This window comes from Carcharodon carcharias, chromosome 4 (assembly GCF_017639515.1).
Source record: "Carcharodon carcharias isolate sCarCar2 chromosome 4, sCarCar2.pri, whole genome shotgun sequence".
Taxonomy (NCBI): domain Eukaryota; kingdom Metazoa; phylum Chordata; class Chondrichthyes; order Lamniformes; family Lamnidae; genus Carcharodon; species Carcharodon carcharias.
In genome coordinates this window covers 178,477,441-178,495,354 of record NC_054470.1, presented here as the reverse complement: position 1 = coordinate 178,495,354, position 17,914 = coordinate 178,477,441, and the positions used below count along the sequence as shown (strand labels likewise).

At 49.5% G+C, this 17,914-nt stretch overlaps 1 protein-coding gene across 6 annotated transcripts in view; it reads left to right on the top strand.

Annotated features, from left to right (window-relative positions):
- The first annotated feature begins 4,728 nt into the window (after positions 1 to 4,728).
- wdr17 (WD repeat domain 17) overlaps positions 4,729 to 17,914 on the top strand; it is a 118,757-nt gene continuing 105,571 nt past the window's right edge. For all 6 annotated transcript variants that reach the window (XM_041186523.1, XM_041186522.1, XM_041186521.1 and 3 more), the window contains exons 1-5: positions 4,729 to 4,851; positions 6,039 to 6,222; positions 6,460 to 6,690; positions 7,863 to 8,114; positions 17,026 to 17,148. In XM_041186523.1, the coding sequence (XP_041042457.1) occupies positions 4,729 to 4,851; positions 6,039 to 6,222; positions 6,460 to 6,690; positions 7,863 to 8,114; positions 17,026 to 17,148 (913 nt within the window). The remainder of the gene's footprint in view (positions 4,852 to 6,038; positions 6,223 to 6,459; positions 6,691 to 7,862; positions 8,115 to 17,025; positions 17,149 to 17,914) is intronic.

Here is a 17,914-nt window from a genome sequence, read left to right as displayed (position 1 = left end):
ATAAGAAAAATACTCCAAATTATTAACATATACCATAAAGAGCAGGGGCCGAGTACTGAGCCCTGCAGAATCCCACTGGAGACAGCCTTCCAGTCACAAAAACATCCATCAACAGTTACCCGTTGTTTCCTACCATTAAGCTAATTTTGTGTCCAGCTTGCTACATTCCCCTGGATCCCATGGGCTTTTATTTTTTTAACCTGTCTGCCATGTGGGACTTTGTCAAAAGCCTTGTTAAAATCCATGCAGACCACATCAACTGCATATTCTCATCAAACCTCCTTGTTACTTCCTCAAAAAAATTCAATCAAATCTGTCAGATACGACATTCCCTTTGTGTACTAGGACTCCCCGATCTGTCTGTACCACCGGTTTCTGCGGTCTCTCTCCATTTAAATAATATTTAGATTTTCTAATCTTCCTGCCAAAGGACAACCTCAAAATATGCTGCATTGTATTTTGACACTGGTTGATGGACGAGTGTTGGCCAGGGCACCTGGCAGAACTCCCGTGTTCTTTTTCAAAACAATCCCGGGAAATCTTTTACATCCACTTGAGAGGCCTCAGTTTAATGACTCATTCGAAAGGCATGAGCTTGGAATTTTAATTGGCGTCTCTTCTATTAATATGTAAAATTATTTCTTAAAATACAACGGAAACAGTAACTGGTATTCTCTCTGTGCGTATGTTTGAATGGGGTCGGAGCGGGGTACAACACAATTTTTTTCTTTAGAGATAAAGAAAATTGCAGCAACTATCAACGAGGTTTCCCCTCCGGGTCATTTTTTAGTGCAGCATTATGTTTTGCTTCAATATCGTTTGATCCTTCGTCAAGACTGAATGTATTGACTACATGTGGTGCTCCTTCCTACCACCCCTGCTGAGAATTGCCAAAATACATTTAACTCGAGCAGGTGGTTTTAACCCATAATCTGTTGAATAAATTAAAGCTCCATCTGGATCACACGGCAGTGGCTGTGACAAACGCTTTACGGGGAACAGACGTTTTTGAGATTCAGCACTGAACCTTTCGATCAGGTCAGTTGCATTAGCGCATTTACCATTGAGTTGCTCTACAGTCTTTATTTTTATTTTCGTTGATGACTCAGCTATGCATCCATTTAAGTATCAGTGCTAAACAAACCTGTGTAAGAGATGTGACTGGGGTTGTTCCAATCCAAAATTGGAAGCAGCTCAAAAAGGCCATTGGTTGTTCCGAGTAGCAGCAGAATAGGAGCCAGATCAATGGGGAATGGGTTTGGGAAGTACAGGACACTGCTAGGATGGGAATCAAGGCAGAAAGTCCGCAGAGTCAACCTGGAAGACTGCAAAACAAGATCTGGGTTAAGCTTAGGTCAGGCACGAGCTTAAGACAGGATTTCAAATCAGCAAAACTTTCAAAATAATTCAGATATTCCAGGAGAAGTACATAGTGGAAACGCTGCATGAGGCCTGAAAAACTGGACGTAAGAAATGACCATATAACCTGCCCACAGATGGACTCGCAGCTAAATATCTGATCTGAAAGCCAGAACCTCCAATGGTGCAGCACTCCTTCAGTATGCTCACAGAGTGTTAGCCTGGGTTATGTGCTTAAATCTCTGGATTGCAGCTTGAACACAAAACCTTCTGACTGAAGCAAGATTGACACCTGTGTCATAGTTTAGTCACTAAACGCAGGCACCGTTGTGATTCCTACTGTTGTGGAAGATCATTACCTCATGCTGGGCAGGAAAGCTTCATCTTTCCATTGTGCACATTTTGGTTCCAGCTGCCAAGGCGGTTGGGGAAAGGAGGACACCAATGGTCTTCAGCACGTTTGAGACAATCAACAAGGATTCCTTGCCGAGTCATTAATCAGTGATCTCTGCTGGAATGAATGCTAGTGTAAAGGTGCTTGACGATGGGATTGGGCTCAGATTTGGTGTCCATAACATTTGAACATAATGCTGACACTCACCAGCTAGGGTCAGGTATGAAATGAGGTAACAGAAACAAAAATAGCTGGAAAAACTCAGCAGGTCTGACAGCATCTGCGGAGAGGAACACCGTTGAGGCTTCGAGTCCATATGACTCTTCATCAGAATTAAGGAAATAGAGAATATGTGGTGTAATATAAGCTGGTAGAGGGGGGTGGGACAGGTAGAGCTGGATAGAGGGCCAGTGACAGGTGGAGGCAAAGAAGAGATTGCCAAAGATGTCATAGACAAAAGGACAAAGGGGTGTTGATGGTGGTGATATTATCTAAGGAATGTGCTAATGGGGACATTAAGGGTAGAAAGCAGGACAAGTTAGTGGCAGATGGCCCTAGTGGGGGTGGGGTGGGGGGGAGGGATTGAATTGGGCTAAAAGATTAAAATAAAACAATAGATCAAAATAAATTTTAAAATAGGTGGGAAAAGAAAAATATATATTTTTTTAAATGATAAGTTATTGGAAAAAGGGGGATCGGAAAGGGAGTGGGGATGGAGGAGAGAGTTCATGATCTGAAGTTGTTGAATACAATATTAAATCCAGAAGGCTGTAAAGTGCCTAGTCAGAAGATGAGGTGCAGTTCCTCCAGTTTGCATTGACCTTCACTGGAACATTGCAGCAGGCCAAGGACGGACATGTGGGCATGAGAGCAGGGTGGTGTGTTGAAATGGCAAGCGACAGGGAGGTCTGGGTCATGCTTGCGGACAGACCAAAGGTGTTCCGCAAAGCGGTCACCCAGTCTGCGTTTGGTCTCTCCAATGTAGAGGAGACCGCATTGGGAGCAGCGAATGCAATTTAGTCTACTGCATTCGCTGCTCCCAATGTGGTCTCCTCTACATTGGAGATACCAAACGCAGACTGGGTGACCGCTTTGCGGAACACCTTTGGTCTGTCCGCAAGCATGACCCAGACCTCCCTGTCGCTTGCCATTTCAACACTCCACCCTGCTCTCATGCATACATGTCCGTCCTTGGCCTGCTGCAATGTTCCAGTGAAGCGCAACGCAAACTGGAGGAACAGCATCTCATCTTTCAACTGGGCACTTTACAGCCTTCCGGACTTAATATTGAGTTCAACAACTTCAGATCATGAACTATGTCCTCCATCCCCACCCCCTTTCCGATCCCCCTTTTTCCAATAACTTATAATTTAAAAAAAAATGTCTTTTCCCACCTATTTCTAAATTCATTTCGATCTATTGTTTTATCTCCACCTTTTAGCCCATTTCGATCCCTTCCCTCCATCCCATCCCCGTTAGGGCCATCTGCCACTTGCTTGTCCTGCTTGCTACCCTTAATGTCCTCATTAGCACATTCCTTAGATAATATCACCACTGCCAACACCCCTTTGTCCTTTTGTCTATGACATCTTTGGCAATCTCTTCTTTGCCTCCACCTATCACTGACCCTCTATCCAGCTTTACCCATCTGATCCCCCTCTACCAGCTTATATTTCACCTCATTTCTCTATTCCCTTAGTTCTGATGAAGAGTCATATGGACTCGAAACGTTAACTGCGTTCCTCTCTGCAGATGCTGTCAGACCTGCTGAGTTTTTCCAGCTATTTTTGTTTTTGTTTCAGATTTCCATCATCCGCAGTATTTTGCTTTTATGAAATGAGGTAAACCTGGCACGGAACTGGAACGACACTCCAGTACAATCTTAAGAAGAGAAAGAGAAAATAGCGCATAAGGGTGAAAATGAACCATGATTTTATTTGCTTGATGGCCTGTCCACAAACAGAGGTAGAGACCTGCAGGCATGACATTGTGAATTTATATAGTAAACTTCTCATACAACAAGTTGGTTTACTTTACTTGTGCTATTGAATGATATGCAGGTAATTTGCAATTGGAATCCCTCTGTGCACTATTTTAGCGTACTGGGCAAAAACTTTCTGTCAAGTTCCTTTATGCAACACTTTATATGAACATACAAACATACGAAATAGGAGCAGAAATAGGCCATTCAGCCCCTCGAGCCTGCTCCGCCATTCAATAAGATCATGGCTGATCTATTTGTTTTTCGAGCTCCACCTTCCCATCTACCCCCATATAAGCTTTGAATCCCTTGCCTAACAAGGATCTATCAATCTCTGCCTTAAAAATATTCAGTGACCCCGCCTCCACCCCCTTCAGAGGCAGAGTTCCAGAAGATGTTTATTCACAGAGATGTGTGAAAGCAGTTTAATGCAAATATGTTAATCAGGCAGTAAAGATAATTCACAGGGAAATTCCAAACCTCTCAGCGATTTCCAGATTTTAGGGTGCCACGTTTCCCCATGAATCACAGAGGGTGGACGTTCAGCCTGTCAAGGCTGCGTCAGCTCTCTGGAAGAGCAATTTAGCTAGTCCCACTCCCTCTGTACTTCCCCTGCAGCCCTGTAAGATTTGCCCTTCAGTTGCTTTTCCTATTCCCTCCTGAAAACCAATGGGGAGGAAAGAAAAGGATGAATCCAGAATGGTGGTATCAGAGTCTTATGAATAGGCTCCCAGGTGGGCAAAGGTTTCTTATACATCCCTCCAAATTTCTGTGGGAGTGCTCAATGGCCATTCAGTAGGGTTGATGAAGCGTGACCCACCTGCTTTGGCTTTCCTTCCATCCTGTTCAATTAACATGTCATGGCCTGTGAGAAAACCACAGCTTTTTTTTTCAATAAAATAAACGATACCAGAAATTGTTACCAATTATTAAGTAAAATATTTGAATCATTTCAATCTTTATTAACGCATGGATCATATGTTCACAGGTGAAGATGTCACAGGTTAAACAGGTCGGACTTCTGGCTGCTGGCTGTCAGCCTTGGAACAAAGATGTTTGTGTTGCCAGTGGAGACAGATTTGCATATTGTGCTACACTGGCAATATACGTTTACCAGGTAAACCCAATGCTGTGGTTAAGTAGGCTAGAAAACATACCTGCTACTCCATATCTTCAGCCTGTACAGACTTATTTGCTCCACTAAGAAGGGAATGGTTAGATTTATTTATGTCTTTGGCAAAACCAAGGATTCGCCCTAAATTTTCGAGCTGGAATTCCCCCATTCCTGGATCATCAATCTGTGCAGAAAGGAAATAAAGTAATGCAGCATTGTGAAGTCTTGAAAGAAAATTGTCCCTGTAATTTCTCTTATTTGCTGACAGGAATGACCATACTGTAGGTAAAGGATAATTTCTTTTAAATGAATGAAGACGTGGCCACAGCAGAGGTAGTCTGTTTCCCTAGATTGTAAGTTGTCTCCTTGATAGCCGACCTCTTACCCATCACCTAACAGGAGTGACAGTGTCTAGAATCGCAGCAATAGATTTTTTTTTCTCTTCAACCTTTTGGACTGATGCACTGTAGTTTAGTGACAGGTAATGATTCAATCCCTGATAATAGAATACAGAGGCTGCTTAAGCTTTCTAGCTATGATGCATTTCTGTAACCTATTGTGGGATGAGAACTGAGGTGCCTAAGTTAATTAGTTAGGAAGGGGAATCCAACCTCAAGATAGTTAGATATTTTTCTGCTCCTTGATAGGAACTTCTAAACGTAAGAAGACCAAGGTCCATCATATTTGCCTTCTACCATCCGGGTAGTCACATGATATGATAATAGTGGAATTGTTGTCTAATCATAGTAATAAATACAATAGGCTGAGAAACTCCAGTGGTGGCGAGCCATAGACTGAAAGTTACTTTATCCTTCAAAACATGCTGCACTTAACACTATGTGTAAGGAATAGAAATTAGGTTTTCTGATAGACATTTTTAACTCTTGGTGGTTTAGTTGGGGAAATAAATAGTTTCCAGGTCAACAGAGGGATAGATATCTGTTGGTGGGCAATATCTGTCGATAACCCCTTGTGTTGGAGATATCGTTCCTTAACCTCCCTTGACCTTATTGGAGAGGATCTGATTTGTTGAAAGTGAAGCTGTGCAGCCTTTCTCATGCTGGATCCAGAATTTGCCTTTGTTCAAGTGTTTGCCTCCAGAAATGGGCACAAAATTTTAGATGGGCTCTCAGCTATTAACTATTCCCACTAAAAGTTACATTCTAATTTTGCTTTGTTGTGTGGTTTAGCTTGATCACAGGTACAATGAATTCAAACTTTACGCGATCATGTCTGAGCACAAAAAGACCATCACGGCTATCTCTTGGTGTCCTCACAACCCTGACATGTTTGCCAGTGCGAGTGCCGACAACCTAATTATCATTTGGAATGTGGCAGAACAAAAGGTGATAGCGAGACTGGACAATACAAAAGGTACAGTACCCATTAGATCGTGCTCAGACTTGCTGTTGAGTGACGGGCTCAATTTTTGTTACTGTGTCAGGGTGCAGAATAATGTTTTGAGAAAACACAATGAGTCCTTTGAGGTTAACATTTTAATTTAACCATCCACTATGATCTAGTTTTTGCAACCATGTAGTGATGTTAGCCAAGGCTTGGCAAAGACCTACTGTAACCATCCAAAAAAACTGTTATTTTTATTCTCTCCAGGGATTCCCGCTTCCCTCAGTTGGTGTTGGAATTCAGGTGAGGCAGTGGCATTTGTCTCTCATCGAGGTCCGCTGTATATCTGGACGATCTCCGGAGCAGACTGTGGGGTCGCAGTACACAAGGAGGCACACAGCTTCCTGTCAGACATCTGCCTTTTCAGGTGGCACTCTCGAAAGAAAGGGAAGGTGGTATTTGGGCACACAGATGGGAGCTTGTCCATTTTTCAGCCTGGTAGGTCTCTGTGATGATTCACATCTGGCAATGCATAGCTGGCTTATTATAGTTACATAATACTTTGATCGTTTGAACAATTAATCTAAATTATTACAAGTTGCGGATTGCACTTTCCTCTCATGGAAGTTCATCTAAGCTACAGCCGAAGACATTTCCCTACCGACTGCCTTAGTTATTTCAGAACTGTAGATCAATGATTCCCAGGGACCTACTGTGCTGTCACCAGTGCTAATGCAAGTGGCTCAAGAAGAATTAGCATGTAGCGGGCGGGGATAGCTAACAGCAGCCTGGCAAGGAAGGGGCAGGTGGACTGGTGGGACATTCCAGTTAGGGCAGTGAGGCTTACACTGCTCAGTTTCATCCTACTATTTTAATTGTCAACCTGCCCAATTTCAGTTGGGATTGAAGAGGATAAAAATCACCCTCCCCCAAACCCTTTTGCATTCATAAGAGTAGACACTTACAAATAGATGAGTGTGTGTATTAATATTCATATGCCTGAGTGAGAGAAGTGGGAATAAGTACACGAGTGAAGATGGGGAGCAGTGTTGTCATAGTCATTATTGAACTGAAGGAGGCCATTCATCCCATAGAGTCCGTGCTGGGTCTCTGTCAAGCAATCCAATCTGTTCCATCCCTGTAGCCTTGCAAGTTTATTTCCTTCTAGTATATACGCAATTTCTTATTGAAATCATTCATTGCCCCTGCTTCCACCACCTTCGTAGGCAGTGAGTTCCAGGTTATTAGTACGAGCTGTGTAAAGCTGGTCTCCCTCACATTCCCTCTGTATCTCTTGCCCGAAACATAAATCTTTGCCCCTTAGCCCTTAGGTAATGGCAACAACTTTTTTTTCATCTACCTTAACTAACACTGTCCTAACCTTGTACACCCCTGTCAGATCACCCCCTCAATCGCCTTTGCTCCAAGGTGAACAACCCCAGCTTCCCCAACCTAACCTTGTAGCTAAAATTCCTCATCCCCGGAGACATTCTGCTAAATCTCTTCTACTCTCTCTCAAGAACACTCACATCCTTCCTCAAAAAAAAATTCCTGTGACCTCGAGATCATGTAAAGAATGTATTTACATCAAGCCATTTAGTATGATGCAAGTAATATTCCTTCTAGTTTAGCAATAATTGCCTAGACTTTTTCTCTATTCTGGGCACCAGGTGCCAAGAGTCAGAAGCATGTGCTGAGACCAGAATCCCTGGAGGGAACAGACGAAGAGGATCCAATCACGGCCCTGGAATGGGATCCGCTCTCCACGGACTATCTACTGGTGTCCAATCTACACAATGGAATTCGATTGGTTGATTCGGAATCACTGTCCTGTATTACAACCTTCAGTTTCCCCAGTGCTGCAGCTTCAGTACAATGTTTGGCCTGGGTCCCCAGTGCTCCTGGGATGTTCATAACTGGAGGTAGGTATTATCAACAACAGAAAAAAAAAGAAGCAAATATATATTATGACTTACTTAATAGGTGTGGTCTAAGCTTAGTGGTTATGTTTTGGACTAATGATCGAGAGACATGAGTTCAAATCCCACCACAGCAGTTGGGGGATTTAAATTCCGTTAATTAAATAAACCTGGACTTAAAAAGTTAGTCTTAGTACTGGTAATCATGAAGCTATCAGATCATCATAAAAACCTGCCTGGTTCACTAGTGTCCTTTAGGAAAGGAAATCTGTTTGTCCTTACCTGATCTGGTCTAGATGTGACTCTGGACCCACAGCAATGTGATTAATGGCCCTCTGATATGACCAGGCAAGTCACTCAATTGTATTCAAGAAGGTGGCATCACCACTTTTCTGAGGGCAGTGCCCACATCGTGGGAATAAAAAAAGAAGCAAATAGAAGAAAACAGCGGGTAAAGTAAAAATGGGCTGAGGTCTGAATTAGGTCAACTGTGGATATATGACAAACAAGAATACACAGGCCCTGAGAATTTCCCCTGGGTGCTCCTAGCATAACATCAGCAAGACATCAGCAGAGCTCTCAGGTTTACCCTGGGGCAGTGTAACCTTTCAGCTGTGAGCATGCGTGGCTGCGCAGGAACTGGCAGTTTCCACACAAGTCATCCTCCTCAAGATACCGAATCCGTGCGGCCACGAGAAAGAAAATGAAAGGGTACTTAAATGACCACTCCACGCACAACAAAGTTAGAACAGATGCCACTTTTGGGGAGGCAGGTGGTCACTGATCACCTGCCAGACAACTCGCAGGGAAACTCCAGTTAAGGTTTTGATTCAAGATCGGGGAGACAGTGGTATAGTGGCATTGTCACCAGACTAGTATTCCAAAGACCCAGGGTAATGATCTGGAAACCTGGGTTTGAATCCCAACACAGCAGATGCTAAAATTTGAATGCAATAAAAATCTGGAATTAAAAGTCTAATGATGACCGTGAAATTATTGTTAAAAACCAACCTGGTTTACTAATATCCTTTAGGGAAGGAAATCTGCTGTCCTCATCTGCTCTGACCTACATGTGACTCCAGATCCACAGCAATGTTGACGTTTCGAGTCCTCATGACCCTTCAACAGGACCCATCCTGTTGAAGGGTCATGAGGACTCGAAACGTCAACTGTGCTCTTCTCCGCCGATGCTGCCAGACCTGCTGAGTTTTTCCAGGTATTTCTATTTCAGTTTTTGTTTTGGATTTCCAGCATCCACAGTTTTTTGTTTTTACCACAGCAATGTGGTTGACTCTTAAAAGTGCCCTCTGAATGAGGGCAGTTAGGGATGGGCAATAAATGCTGGCCTAGCCAGCGAGGCCCACATCCCATGAATGATTTTTTTTTAAAAATCACCTGTAACATAAAATAACTAATTATACTTAGATTGCACTCCTCACATTGAAGAACTCCTCAGAGCATTTCACGAGGAACAGAGGTGGAAACTGAGCACAGAATCAAAAATATAAAGGGAGAGCTCGGGAAGGGAATGTTTGAAGAGACGGTGTTGCTAGAGTCTTCTAAATGCGGCTAGGCAAACATAAACAGCAGCCTATTTTTATATAGTGCATCTAACATAATATGACCTCAGGCAGGCTTGGTCCGACGTACAGCCCACAGGCCGTGAAGCTCCTCTATGCGGACCCCAGAGCCAGTTTTGAAAGTGCCGGTCAAACAGTAAAGTTGGAATGGGAGATTCTGCAAGGAGCAGCTCTGCCAATAACAGGGCAATCCTCTCCCGTGTTTGATGCTGATAGAAATGAATCAAATGGGGGAGAGAAAAAAATCTGTGATTAGAGGAGCAGCAGACACCAGTGGCAGTGAGTTTGGGGGCAGAGCGCCAGGATGGGGTGGGGGGCTGCAGGGAAACAGAGCTCAAGAGTGGGCCAGGGAGCGGGTCTGGAGAACAGAGTGCCAGGGAGTGAGCACAGGGAACAGAGTGCCAGGGAGTGGGTCTGGAGAACAGAGTGCCAGGGAGTGAGCCCAGGGAACAGAGTGCCAGGGAGTGAGCACAGGGAACAGAGTGCTGGGGAGTGAGCCAAGGGAACAGAGTGCCAGGGAGTGGGCCAAGGGAACAGAGTGCCGGGGAGCAAGCCCAGGGAACAGAGTGCCAGGGAGTGAGCACAGGGAACAGAGTGCCAGGGAGCGGGTCTGGAGAACAAAGTGCCAGGGAGTGAGCCCAGGGAACAGAGTGCTGGGGAGTGAGCCAAGGGAACAGAGTGCCAGGGAGTGAGCACAGGGAACAGAGTGCTGGGGAGTGAGCCAAGGGAACAGAGTGCCAGGGGGTGGGCCAAGGGAACAGAGTGCCGGGGAGCAAGCCCAGGGAACAGAGTGCCAGGGAGTGAGCACAGGGAACAGAGTGCTGGGGAGCAAGCCAAGGGAACAGAGTGCCAGGGAGTGGGCCAAGGGAACAGAGTGCCGGGGAGCAAGCCCAGGGAACAGAGTGCTGGGGAGCGGGCCTAGGGAACAGAGTGCTGGGGAGCGGGCCCAGGGAACAGAGTGCTGGGGAGCGGGCCCAGGGAACAGAGTGCCAGGGAGTGGGCGTGGAGAACAGAGTGCTGGGGAGTGAGCCCAGGGAACAGAGTGCCAGGGAGTGGGCCCAGGAAACAGAGTGCCAGGGAGCGAGCCCAGGGAACAGAGTGCCAGGGAGTGGGCCCAGGGAACAGAGTGCCAGGGAGCGAGCCCAGGGAACAGAGTGCCAGGGAGTGGGCCCAGGGAACAGAGTGCCAGGGAGTGAGCCCAGGGAACAGAGTGCCAGGGAGTGGTCCCAGGGAACAGAGTGCCAGGGAGTGGGCCCAGGGAACAGAATTCCAGGGAGCGGGCCCAGGGAACAGAGTGCCAGGGAGCGGGCCCAGGGAACAGAGTGCCAGGGAGCGGGCCCAGGGAACAGAGTGCCAGGGAGCGAGCCCAGGGAACAGAGTGCCAGGGAGTGGGCCCAGGGAACAGAGTGCCAAGGAGTGGGACCAGGGAACAGAGTGCCAGGGAGTGGGCCCAGGGAACAGAGTGCCAGGGAGTGGGCCCAGGGAACAGAGTGCCAGGGAGCGGGCCCAGGAAACAGAGTGACAGGGAGCGAGCCCAGGGAACAGAGTGCCAGGGAGTGGGCCCAGGGAACAGAGTGCCAGGGAGTGGGCCCAGGGAACAGAGTGCCAAGGAGTGGGCCCAGGGAACAGAGTGCCAGGGAGTGGGCCCAGGGAACAGAGTGCCAGGGAGCGGGCCCAGGAAACAGAGTGACAGGGAGCGAGCCCAGGGAACAGAGTGCCAGGGAGCGAGCCCAGGGAACAGAGTGCCGAGGAGTGGGCCCAGGGAACAGAGTGCCAGGGAGCAAGCCCAGGGAACAGAGTGCCAGGGAGTGGTCCCAGGGAACAGAGTGCCAGGTAGTGGTCCCAGGGAACAGAGTGCCAGGGAGTGGTCCCAGGAAACAGAGTGCTGGGGAGTGGTCCCAGGGAACAGAGTGCCAGGGAGCGAGCCCAGGGAACAGAGTGCCAGGGAGTGGTCCCAGGGAACAGAGTGCCAGGGAGTGGGCCCAGGGAACAGAGTGCCAGGGACTGGACCCAGGGAACAGAGTGCCGGGGAGTGGGCCCAGGGAACAGAGTGCCAGGGACTGGATCCAGGGAACAGAGTGACAGGGAGCGAGCCCAGGGAACAGAGTGCCAGGGAGCAAGCCCAGGGAACAGAGTGCCAGGGAGTGGTCCCAGGGAACAGAGTGCCAGGGAGTGGTCCCAGGGAACAGAGTGCCAGGGAGTGGGCCCAGGGAACAGAGTGCTGGGGAGTGGTCCCAGGGAACAGAGTGCTGGGGAGTGGTCCCAGGGAACAGAGTGCCAGGGAGTGGTCCCAGGGAACAGAGTGCCAGGGAGTGGGCCCAGGGAACAGAGTGCTGGGGAGTGGTCCCAGGGAACAGAGTGCCAGGGAGCGAGCCCAGGGAACAGAGTGCCAGGGAGTGGTCCCAGGGAACAGAGTGTCAGGGAGTGGGCCCACGGAACAGAGTGCCAGGGAGTGGGCCCAGGGAACAGAGTGCCAGGGAGCGGGCCCAGGGAACAGAGTGCCAGGGAGGGAGCCCAAGAAACAGAGTGCCAGGGAGTGGGCCCAGGGAACAGAGTGCCACGGAGCGGGTCTGGAGAACAGAGTGCCAGGGAGTGGGCCCAGGGAACAGAGTGCCAGGGAGTGGGCCCAGGGAACAGAGTGCCGAGGAGTGGGCCCAGGGAACAGAGTGCCAGGGAGTGGTCCCAGGGAACAGAGTGTCAGGGAGTGGGCCCACGGAACAGAGTGCCAGGGAGTGGGCCCAGGGAACAGAGTGCCAGGGAGCGGGCCCAGGGAACAGAGTGCCAGGGAGGGAGCCCAAGAAACAGAGTGCCAGGGAGTGGGCCCAGGGAACAGAGTGCCACGGAGCGGGTCTGGAGAACAGAGTGCCAGGGAGTGGGCCCAGGGAACAGAGTGCCAGGGAGTGGGCCCAGGGAACAGAGTGCCGAGGAGTGGGCCCAGGGAACAGAGTGCCAGGGAGTGGTCCCAGGGAACAGAGTGCCAGGGAGTGGTCCCAGGGAACAGAGTGCCAGGGAGTGGTCCCAGGAAACAGAGTGCTGGGGAGTGGTCCCAGGGAACAGAGTGCCAGGGAGTGAGCCCAGGGAACAGAGTGCCAGGGAGTGGTCCCAGGGAACAGAGTGCCAGGGAGTGGGCCCAGGGAACAGAGTGCCAGGGACTGGACCCAGGGAACAGAGTGCCAGGGAGTGGGCCCAGGGAACAGAGTGCCAGGGACTGGACCCAGGGAACAGAGTGACAGGGAACGAGCCCAGGGAACAGAGTGCCAGGGAGCGAGCCCAGGGAACAGAGTGCCAGGGAGTGGACCCAGGGAACAAAGTGCCAGGGAGTGGGCCCAGGGAACAGAGTGCTGGGGAGTGGTCCCAGGGAACAGAGTGCCAGGGAGCGAGCCCAGGGAACAGAGTGCCAAGCAGTGGTCCCAGGGAACAGAGTGTCAGGGAGTGGGCCCACGGAACAGAGTGCCAGGGAGTGGGCCCAGGGAACAGAGTGCCAGGGAGCGGGCCCAGGGAACAGAGTGCCAGGGAGGGAGCCCAGGAAACAGAGTGCCAGGGAGTGGGCCCAGGGAACAGAGTGCCACGGAGCGGGTCTGGAGAACAGAGTGCCAGGGAGTGGGCCCAGGGAACAGAGTGCCAGGGAGTGGGCCCAGGGAACAGAGTGCCAGGGAGCGGGCCCAGGGAACAGAGTGCCAGGGAGTGGTCCCAGGGAACAGAGTGCCAGGGAGTGGTCCCAGGGAACAGAGTGCCAGGGAGCGGGCCCAGGGAACAGAGTGCCAGGGAGGGAGCCCAGGAAACAGAGTGCCAGGGAGTGGGCCCAGGGAACAGAGTGCCACGGAGCGGGTCTGGAGAACAGAGTGCCAGGGAGTGGGCCCAGGGAACAGAGTGCCAGGGAGTGAGCCCAGGGAACAGAGTGCCAGGGAGCGGTCCCAGGGAACAGAGTGCTGGGGAGTGGACCCAGGCAACAGAGTGCCAGGGAGCGGGCCCAGGGAACAGAGTGCCAGGGAGCGAGCCCAGGGAACAGAATGCCAGGGAGTGGGCCCAGGGAACAGAGTGCCAGGGAGTGGTCCCAGGGAACAGAGTGCCAGGGAGTGGACCCAGGGAACAGAGTGCTGGGGAGTGGACCCAGGGAACAGAGTGCCAGGGAGTGGGCCCAGGGAACAGAGTGCCAGGGACTGGATCCAGGAAACAGAGTGCCAGGAACTGGACCCAGGGAACAGAGTGCCAGGGACTGGACCCAGCGAACAGAGTGCCAGGGAATGAGCCCAGGGAACAGAGTGCCAGGGAGCGAGCCCAGGGAACAGAGTGCCAGGGAGTGGTCCCAGGGAACAGAGTGCCAGGGAGTGGGCCCAGGGAACAGAGTGCTGGGGAGTGGTCCCAGGGAACAGAGTGCCAGGGAGCGAGCCCAGGGAACAGAGTGCCAGGGAGTGGTCCCAGGGAACAGAGTGTCAGGGAGTGGGCCCACGGAACAGAGTGCCAGGGAGTGGGCCCAGGGAACAGAGTGCCAGGGAGTGGGCCCAGGGAACAGAGTGCCAGGGAGGGAGCCCAGGAAACAGAGTGCCAGGGAGTGGGCCCAGGGAACAGAGTGCCAGGGAGTGGGCCCAGGGAACAGAGTGCCACGGAGCGGGTCTGGAGAACAGAGTGCCAGGGAGTGGGCCCAGGGAACAGAGTGCCAGGGAGTGTGCCCAGGGAACAGAGTGCCAGGGACTGGACCCTGGGAACAGAGTGCCAGGGATTGAGCCCAGGGAACAGGGTGCCAGGGACTGGACCCAGGGAACAGAGTGCCAGGGAGTGGACCCAGGGAACAGAGTGCCAGGGAGTGGGCTCAGGGAACAGTGTGCCAGGGACTGGACCCAGGGAACAGTGTGCCAGGGAGTGGGCCTAGGGAACAGAGTGCCAGGGAGTGGGCCCAGGGAACAGAGCCCTGGGGAGCGGGCCCAGGGGAGCAGAGTGAGACATAGTGAGTGAATATGTAGGAGTAAGAGAGAGAGAGAGAAAGTGAGCGAGTGTGCGTGGGAGTGAGTGAGAGAGAATGAGTGAGTGAGTGCGAGAGAAAGAATGAGAGTGAGTGAGTACATGTGAGAGAGAGAGTGAGTGATTGTGTGTGGGAGTGAGAGAGAGACAGAGTAATTGAGTGTGTGTCGGAGTGAGTAAGTGTGTGTGGGAGTGAGTGAAAGTGAGAGAGACAGAGTAAGTGAGTGTGTGTGGGAGTGAGTGAGAGTGAGAGAGACAGAGTAAGTGAGTGTGTGTCGGAGTGAGTGTGTGTGGGAGTGAGTGAGAGTGAGAAACTCAGAGTAAGTGAGTGTGTGTCGGAGTGAGTGAGAGTGTGTGGGAGTGAGTGAGAGTGAGAGAGACAGAGTAAGTGAGTGTGTGTCGGAGTGAGTGTTTGTCGGAATGAGTGAGAGTGAGAGAGACAGAGTAAGTAAGTGTGTGTCAGAGTGAGTGAGTGTGTGTGGGAGTGAGTGAGAGAGAGACAGAGTGAGTGAGTGTGTGTCGGAATGAGTGAGTGTGTGTTGGAGTGAGTGAGTGTGTGTGGGAGTGAGTGAGAGAGAGAGACAGTGAGTGAGTGCGTGTCGGAATGAGTGAGTGTGTGTCGGAGAGAGTGAGAGAGACAGAGTAAGTGAGTGTGTGTTTAGAGAGGAAATTCCGACGCTTTGGGGCTTAGGCCGCTGAAGACACAACCACCAATGTGGAATGACTAACATGGGGACACGCAAGAGACCGGAATTGTAGCAGGACAAAGGTCGCTAATGGTTGTAGGGGTCCAGGAGGTTACAGAGATAGGTAGGTTTGAAGCCATGGAGGAATTTCAAAACAAACATGAGAGTTTTGCAATTGAGGTGTTGCCAGACTGAGGGCCAAAATAGGTTGGCAAGCTAAGGGCTGATGGGTAAACAGGACTTGATGCAAATTACGATACAGGGAGCAGGATTTTGAATGAGCTCAAGTTTATGTATGGTGGAAGATGGGAGACTGGCCAAGCAAGCATCGGAAGGAATAGTCAAGTCTAGAGGTAATAGAGTCACGAGTAAGAGTTTCAACACCAGGTGAGCTGAGGGAGGTGATGTTACAGTTGTGAACGTTAGTAGTCTTGGTGACCGAGAGGAAATGTTGTTAGAAACGCATCTCAGCAAAGTAGTTTGGGAAGGGTGATCCAGAGGGTAGAGTATAGTGACTTTGGTTGTCTCATTCTCACACATGAAATATGCTGTGCTTGATCAAGCACTGTTAACTCATAAAAATGGTTCCATCTGTTTAATTATGTAGGTAGTTATATTACTTTTGCATAAGTAAAAATAGTTTAGCTTTGCTACTAGTTCACATGAGTGAAAAGCAAAAACACTAATGTCCATGTATGAGTTATCAGATGTCAACTATGACCCACTCACCTCTGAGTTAGAAGGGTGTGGGTTCCAGTCCAAATCCAAAACCTTGAGTATGTGAATTAGGATGACACTGCAATGCAGCATTGAAGAGTTGTATTATCAGAGGTGAGATATTAAATACAGACCCCATCTGTCTTCTTTAATTAGTAAAGGATCCTGTGGTACTATCTGAAGCAGTGAAGCCCTTCCCCCTGTCCTGGCCAATATTTATCCTACAACCTAAAACACATTTTCTGGTCATCATCACAATTGCTGCTTGCTGTGCACAAATTGTTCACCATGTTTCCTCCATTACAACAGTAGCTACACTTCAACTCGCCAAGGCTCCTTCAACAGGACCTTCCAAACCCCAATGTCTACCACCTAGAAGGACAAGGACAGCAGATGCACAGGAACACCACCATCTGCACGTTCCCCACCAGGTCACACACCATCCTGACGTAGAAATACATCGCCGTTCCTTCACTGTCGCTGGGTCAAAAACCTTGGAACTCCCTCCCTAACAGCACTGTGGGTGTATCTACACCACATGGACTGCAGCGGCTCAAGAGGACGGCTCACCACCACCTTCTCAAGGGCAACTAGGGATGGGCAATAAATGCTGGCCCAGCCAGCAAAGCCCACATCCCTTGAATTAAATTTTTTTAAATATATACTTCATTGGTTGTAAAACGCTTCGGGAGATCCTGAGGCTGTGAAAGGTGCCATATAAATGCAAGCCTGTCTTTCTTCTTTGCAGTCTGTCAACCATTTTGTAACAGATACGAGTAGGGTTATATCAGTCAAACCTGAATTCACCTTGTTCCTTTTCCGTCGGGAGGTTTATGTAAAATGAAAGCCAGTAGCACCTAATATTACCTTGTTCAGCTGCCTATTGTCTGGACCATGTGATTAATTGTAGACGTATCATGCTGCTTGTCGAATATTTTTCTCATATTCCAATATTCTTCTGCTGGTCTTTAGATTCCCAAGTTGGTGTCTTACGTGTTTGGAACGTCTCAAGAACAACACCAATTGATAACTTCAAGCTGAAGAAGACAGGATTTCATGCTTTACATGTGCTGAGTTCCTCACCAAAGAAAAAATGTAGGTAGCAATTTGAAATAAAACACCATGGCCCATAGTGAAAATTGGAAATTTAATTGATTAAAGTTATGATGTTGACCCAGGTCCACAATAAAGTCAAATCGATGTCCCTTTATAATACTTATCTGTCGTAAGTGTAATTTTACAACACAAATTTGTGTCCTTTGCAATGAATTGCTATCTTAAATGCATTCTCTTTTCAGATTACATTTCTCTTACTTTTGCTCATTAGGCTGAAGGAATCTGTTTGGCCTAATTTTACCAGTCATCTGGTGATGGACTGGCAGGCAAGGGGAGTGCCGTAAAATGGCAAGTGAAAATGGGGTTTGGAGTGCCCATCATCACCCTACCGCCATGCCATCTTTCCAGTGACAGGGAAGGCGGAGCAGAGCCCTCCTGCTCCAAATCTAATTGTGCCACTTAAGTGGCCAATTAAGGGCCTCTCTCTCTACTGCTGCACCAAGGGGCTCCTCCAGGCCACAATGGCTGACTCCACGACAATGGTGCCACCTGCCCTCACCACTTGCCATTGACAGGAACCTGCCCAAGTGACCCCGGTGGCCCCTGAACTCAACTGCCATGTTGGAGGGATGCCATCTTTCCATAGTCTCCTTTTCTTCCAGGGGGAGTCCCTGTGGTGGCCAATCCTCCCGATTGACTGGCAGGCAGGTAACTGTCCTTAATATGGGCAGATGCCCTGGCGGCAACAAATTAGCTGGCTGCCGCTGACAAGATGCAGGTCTGGGTCCTGGAGAGTTTGTGCCCC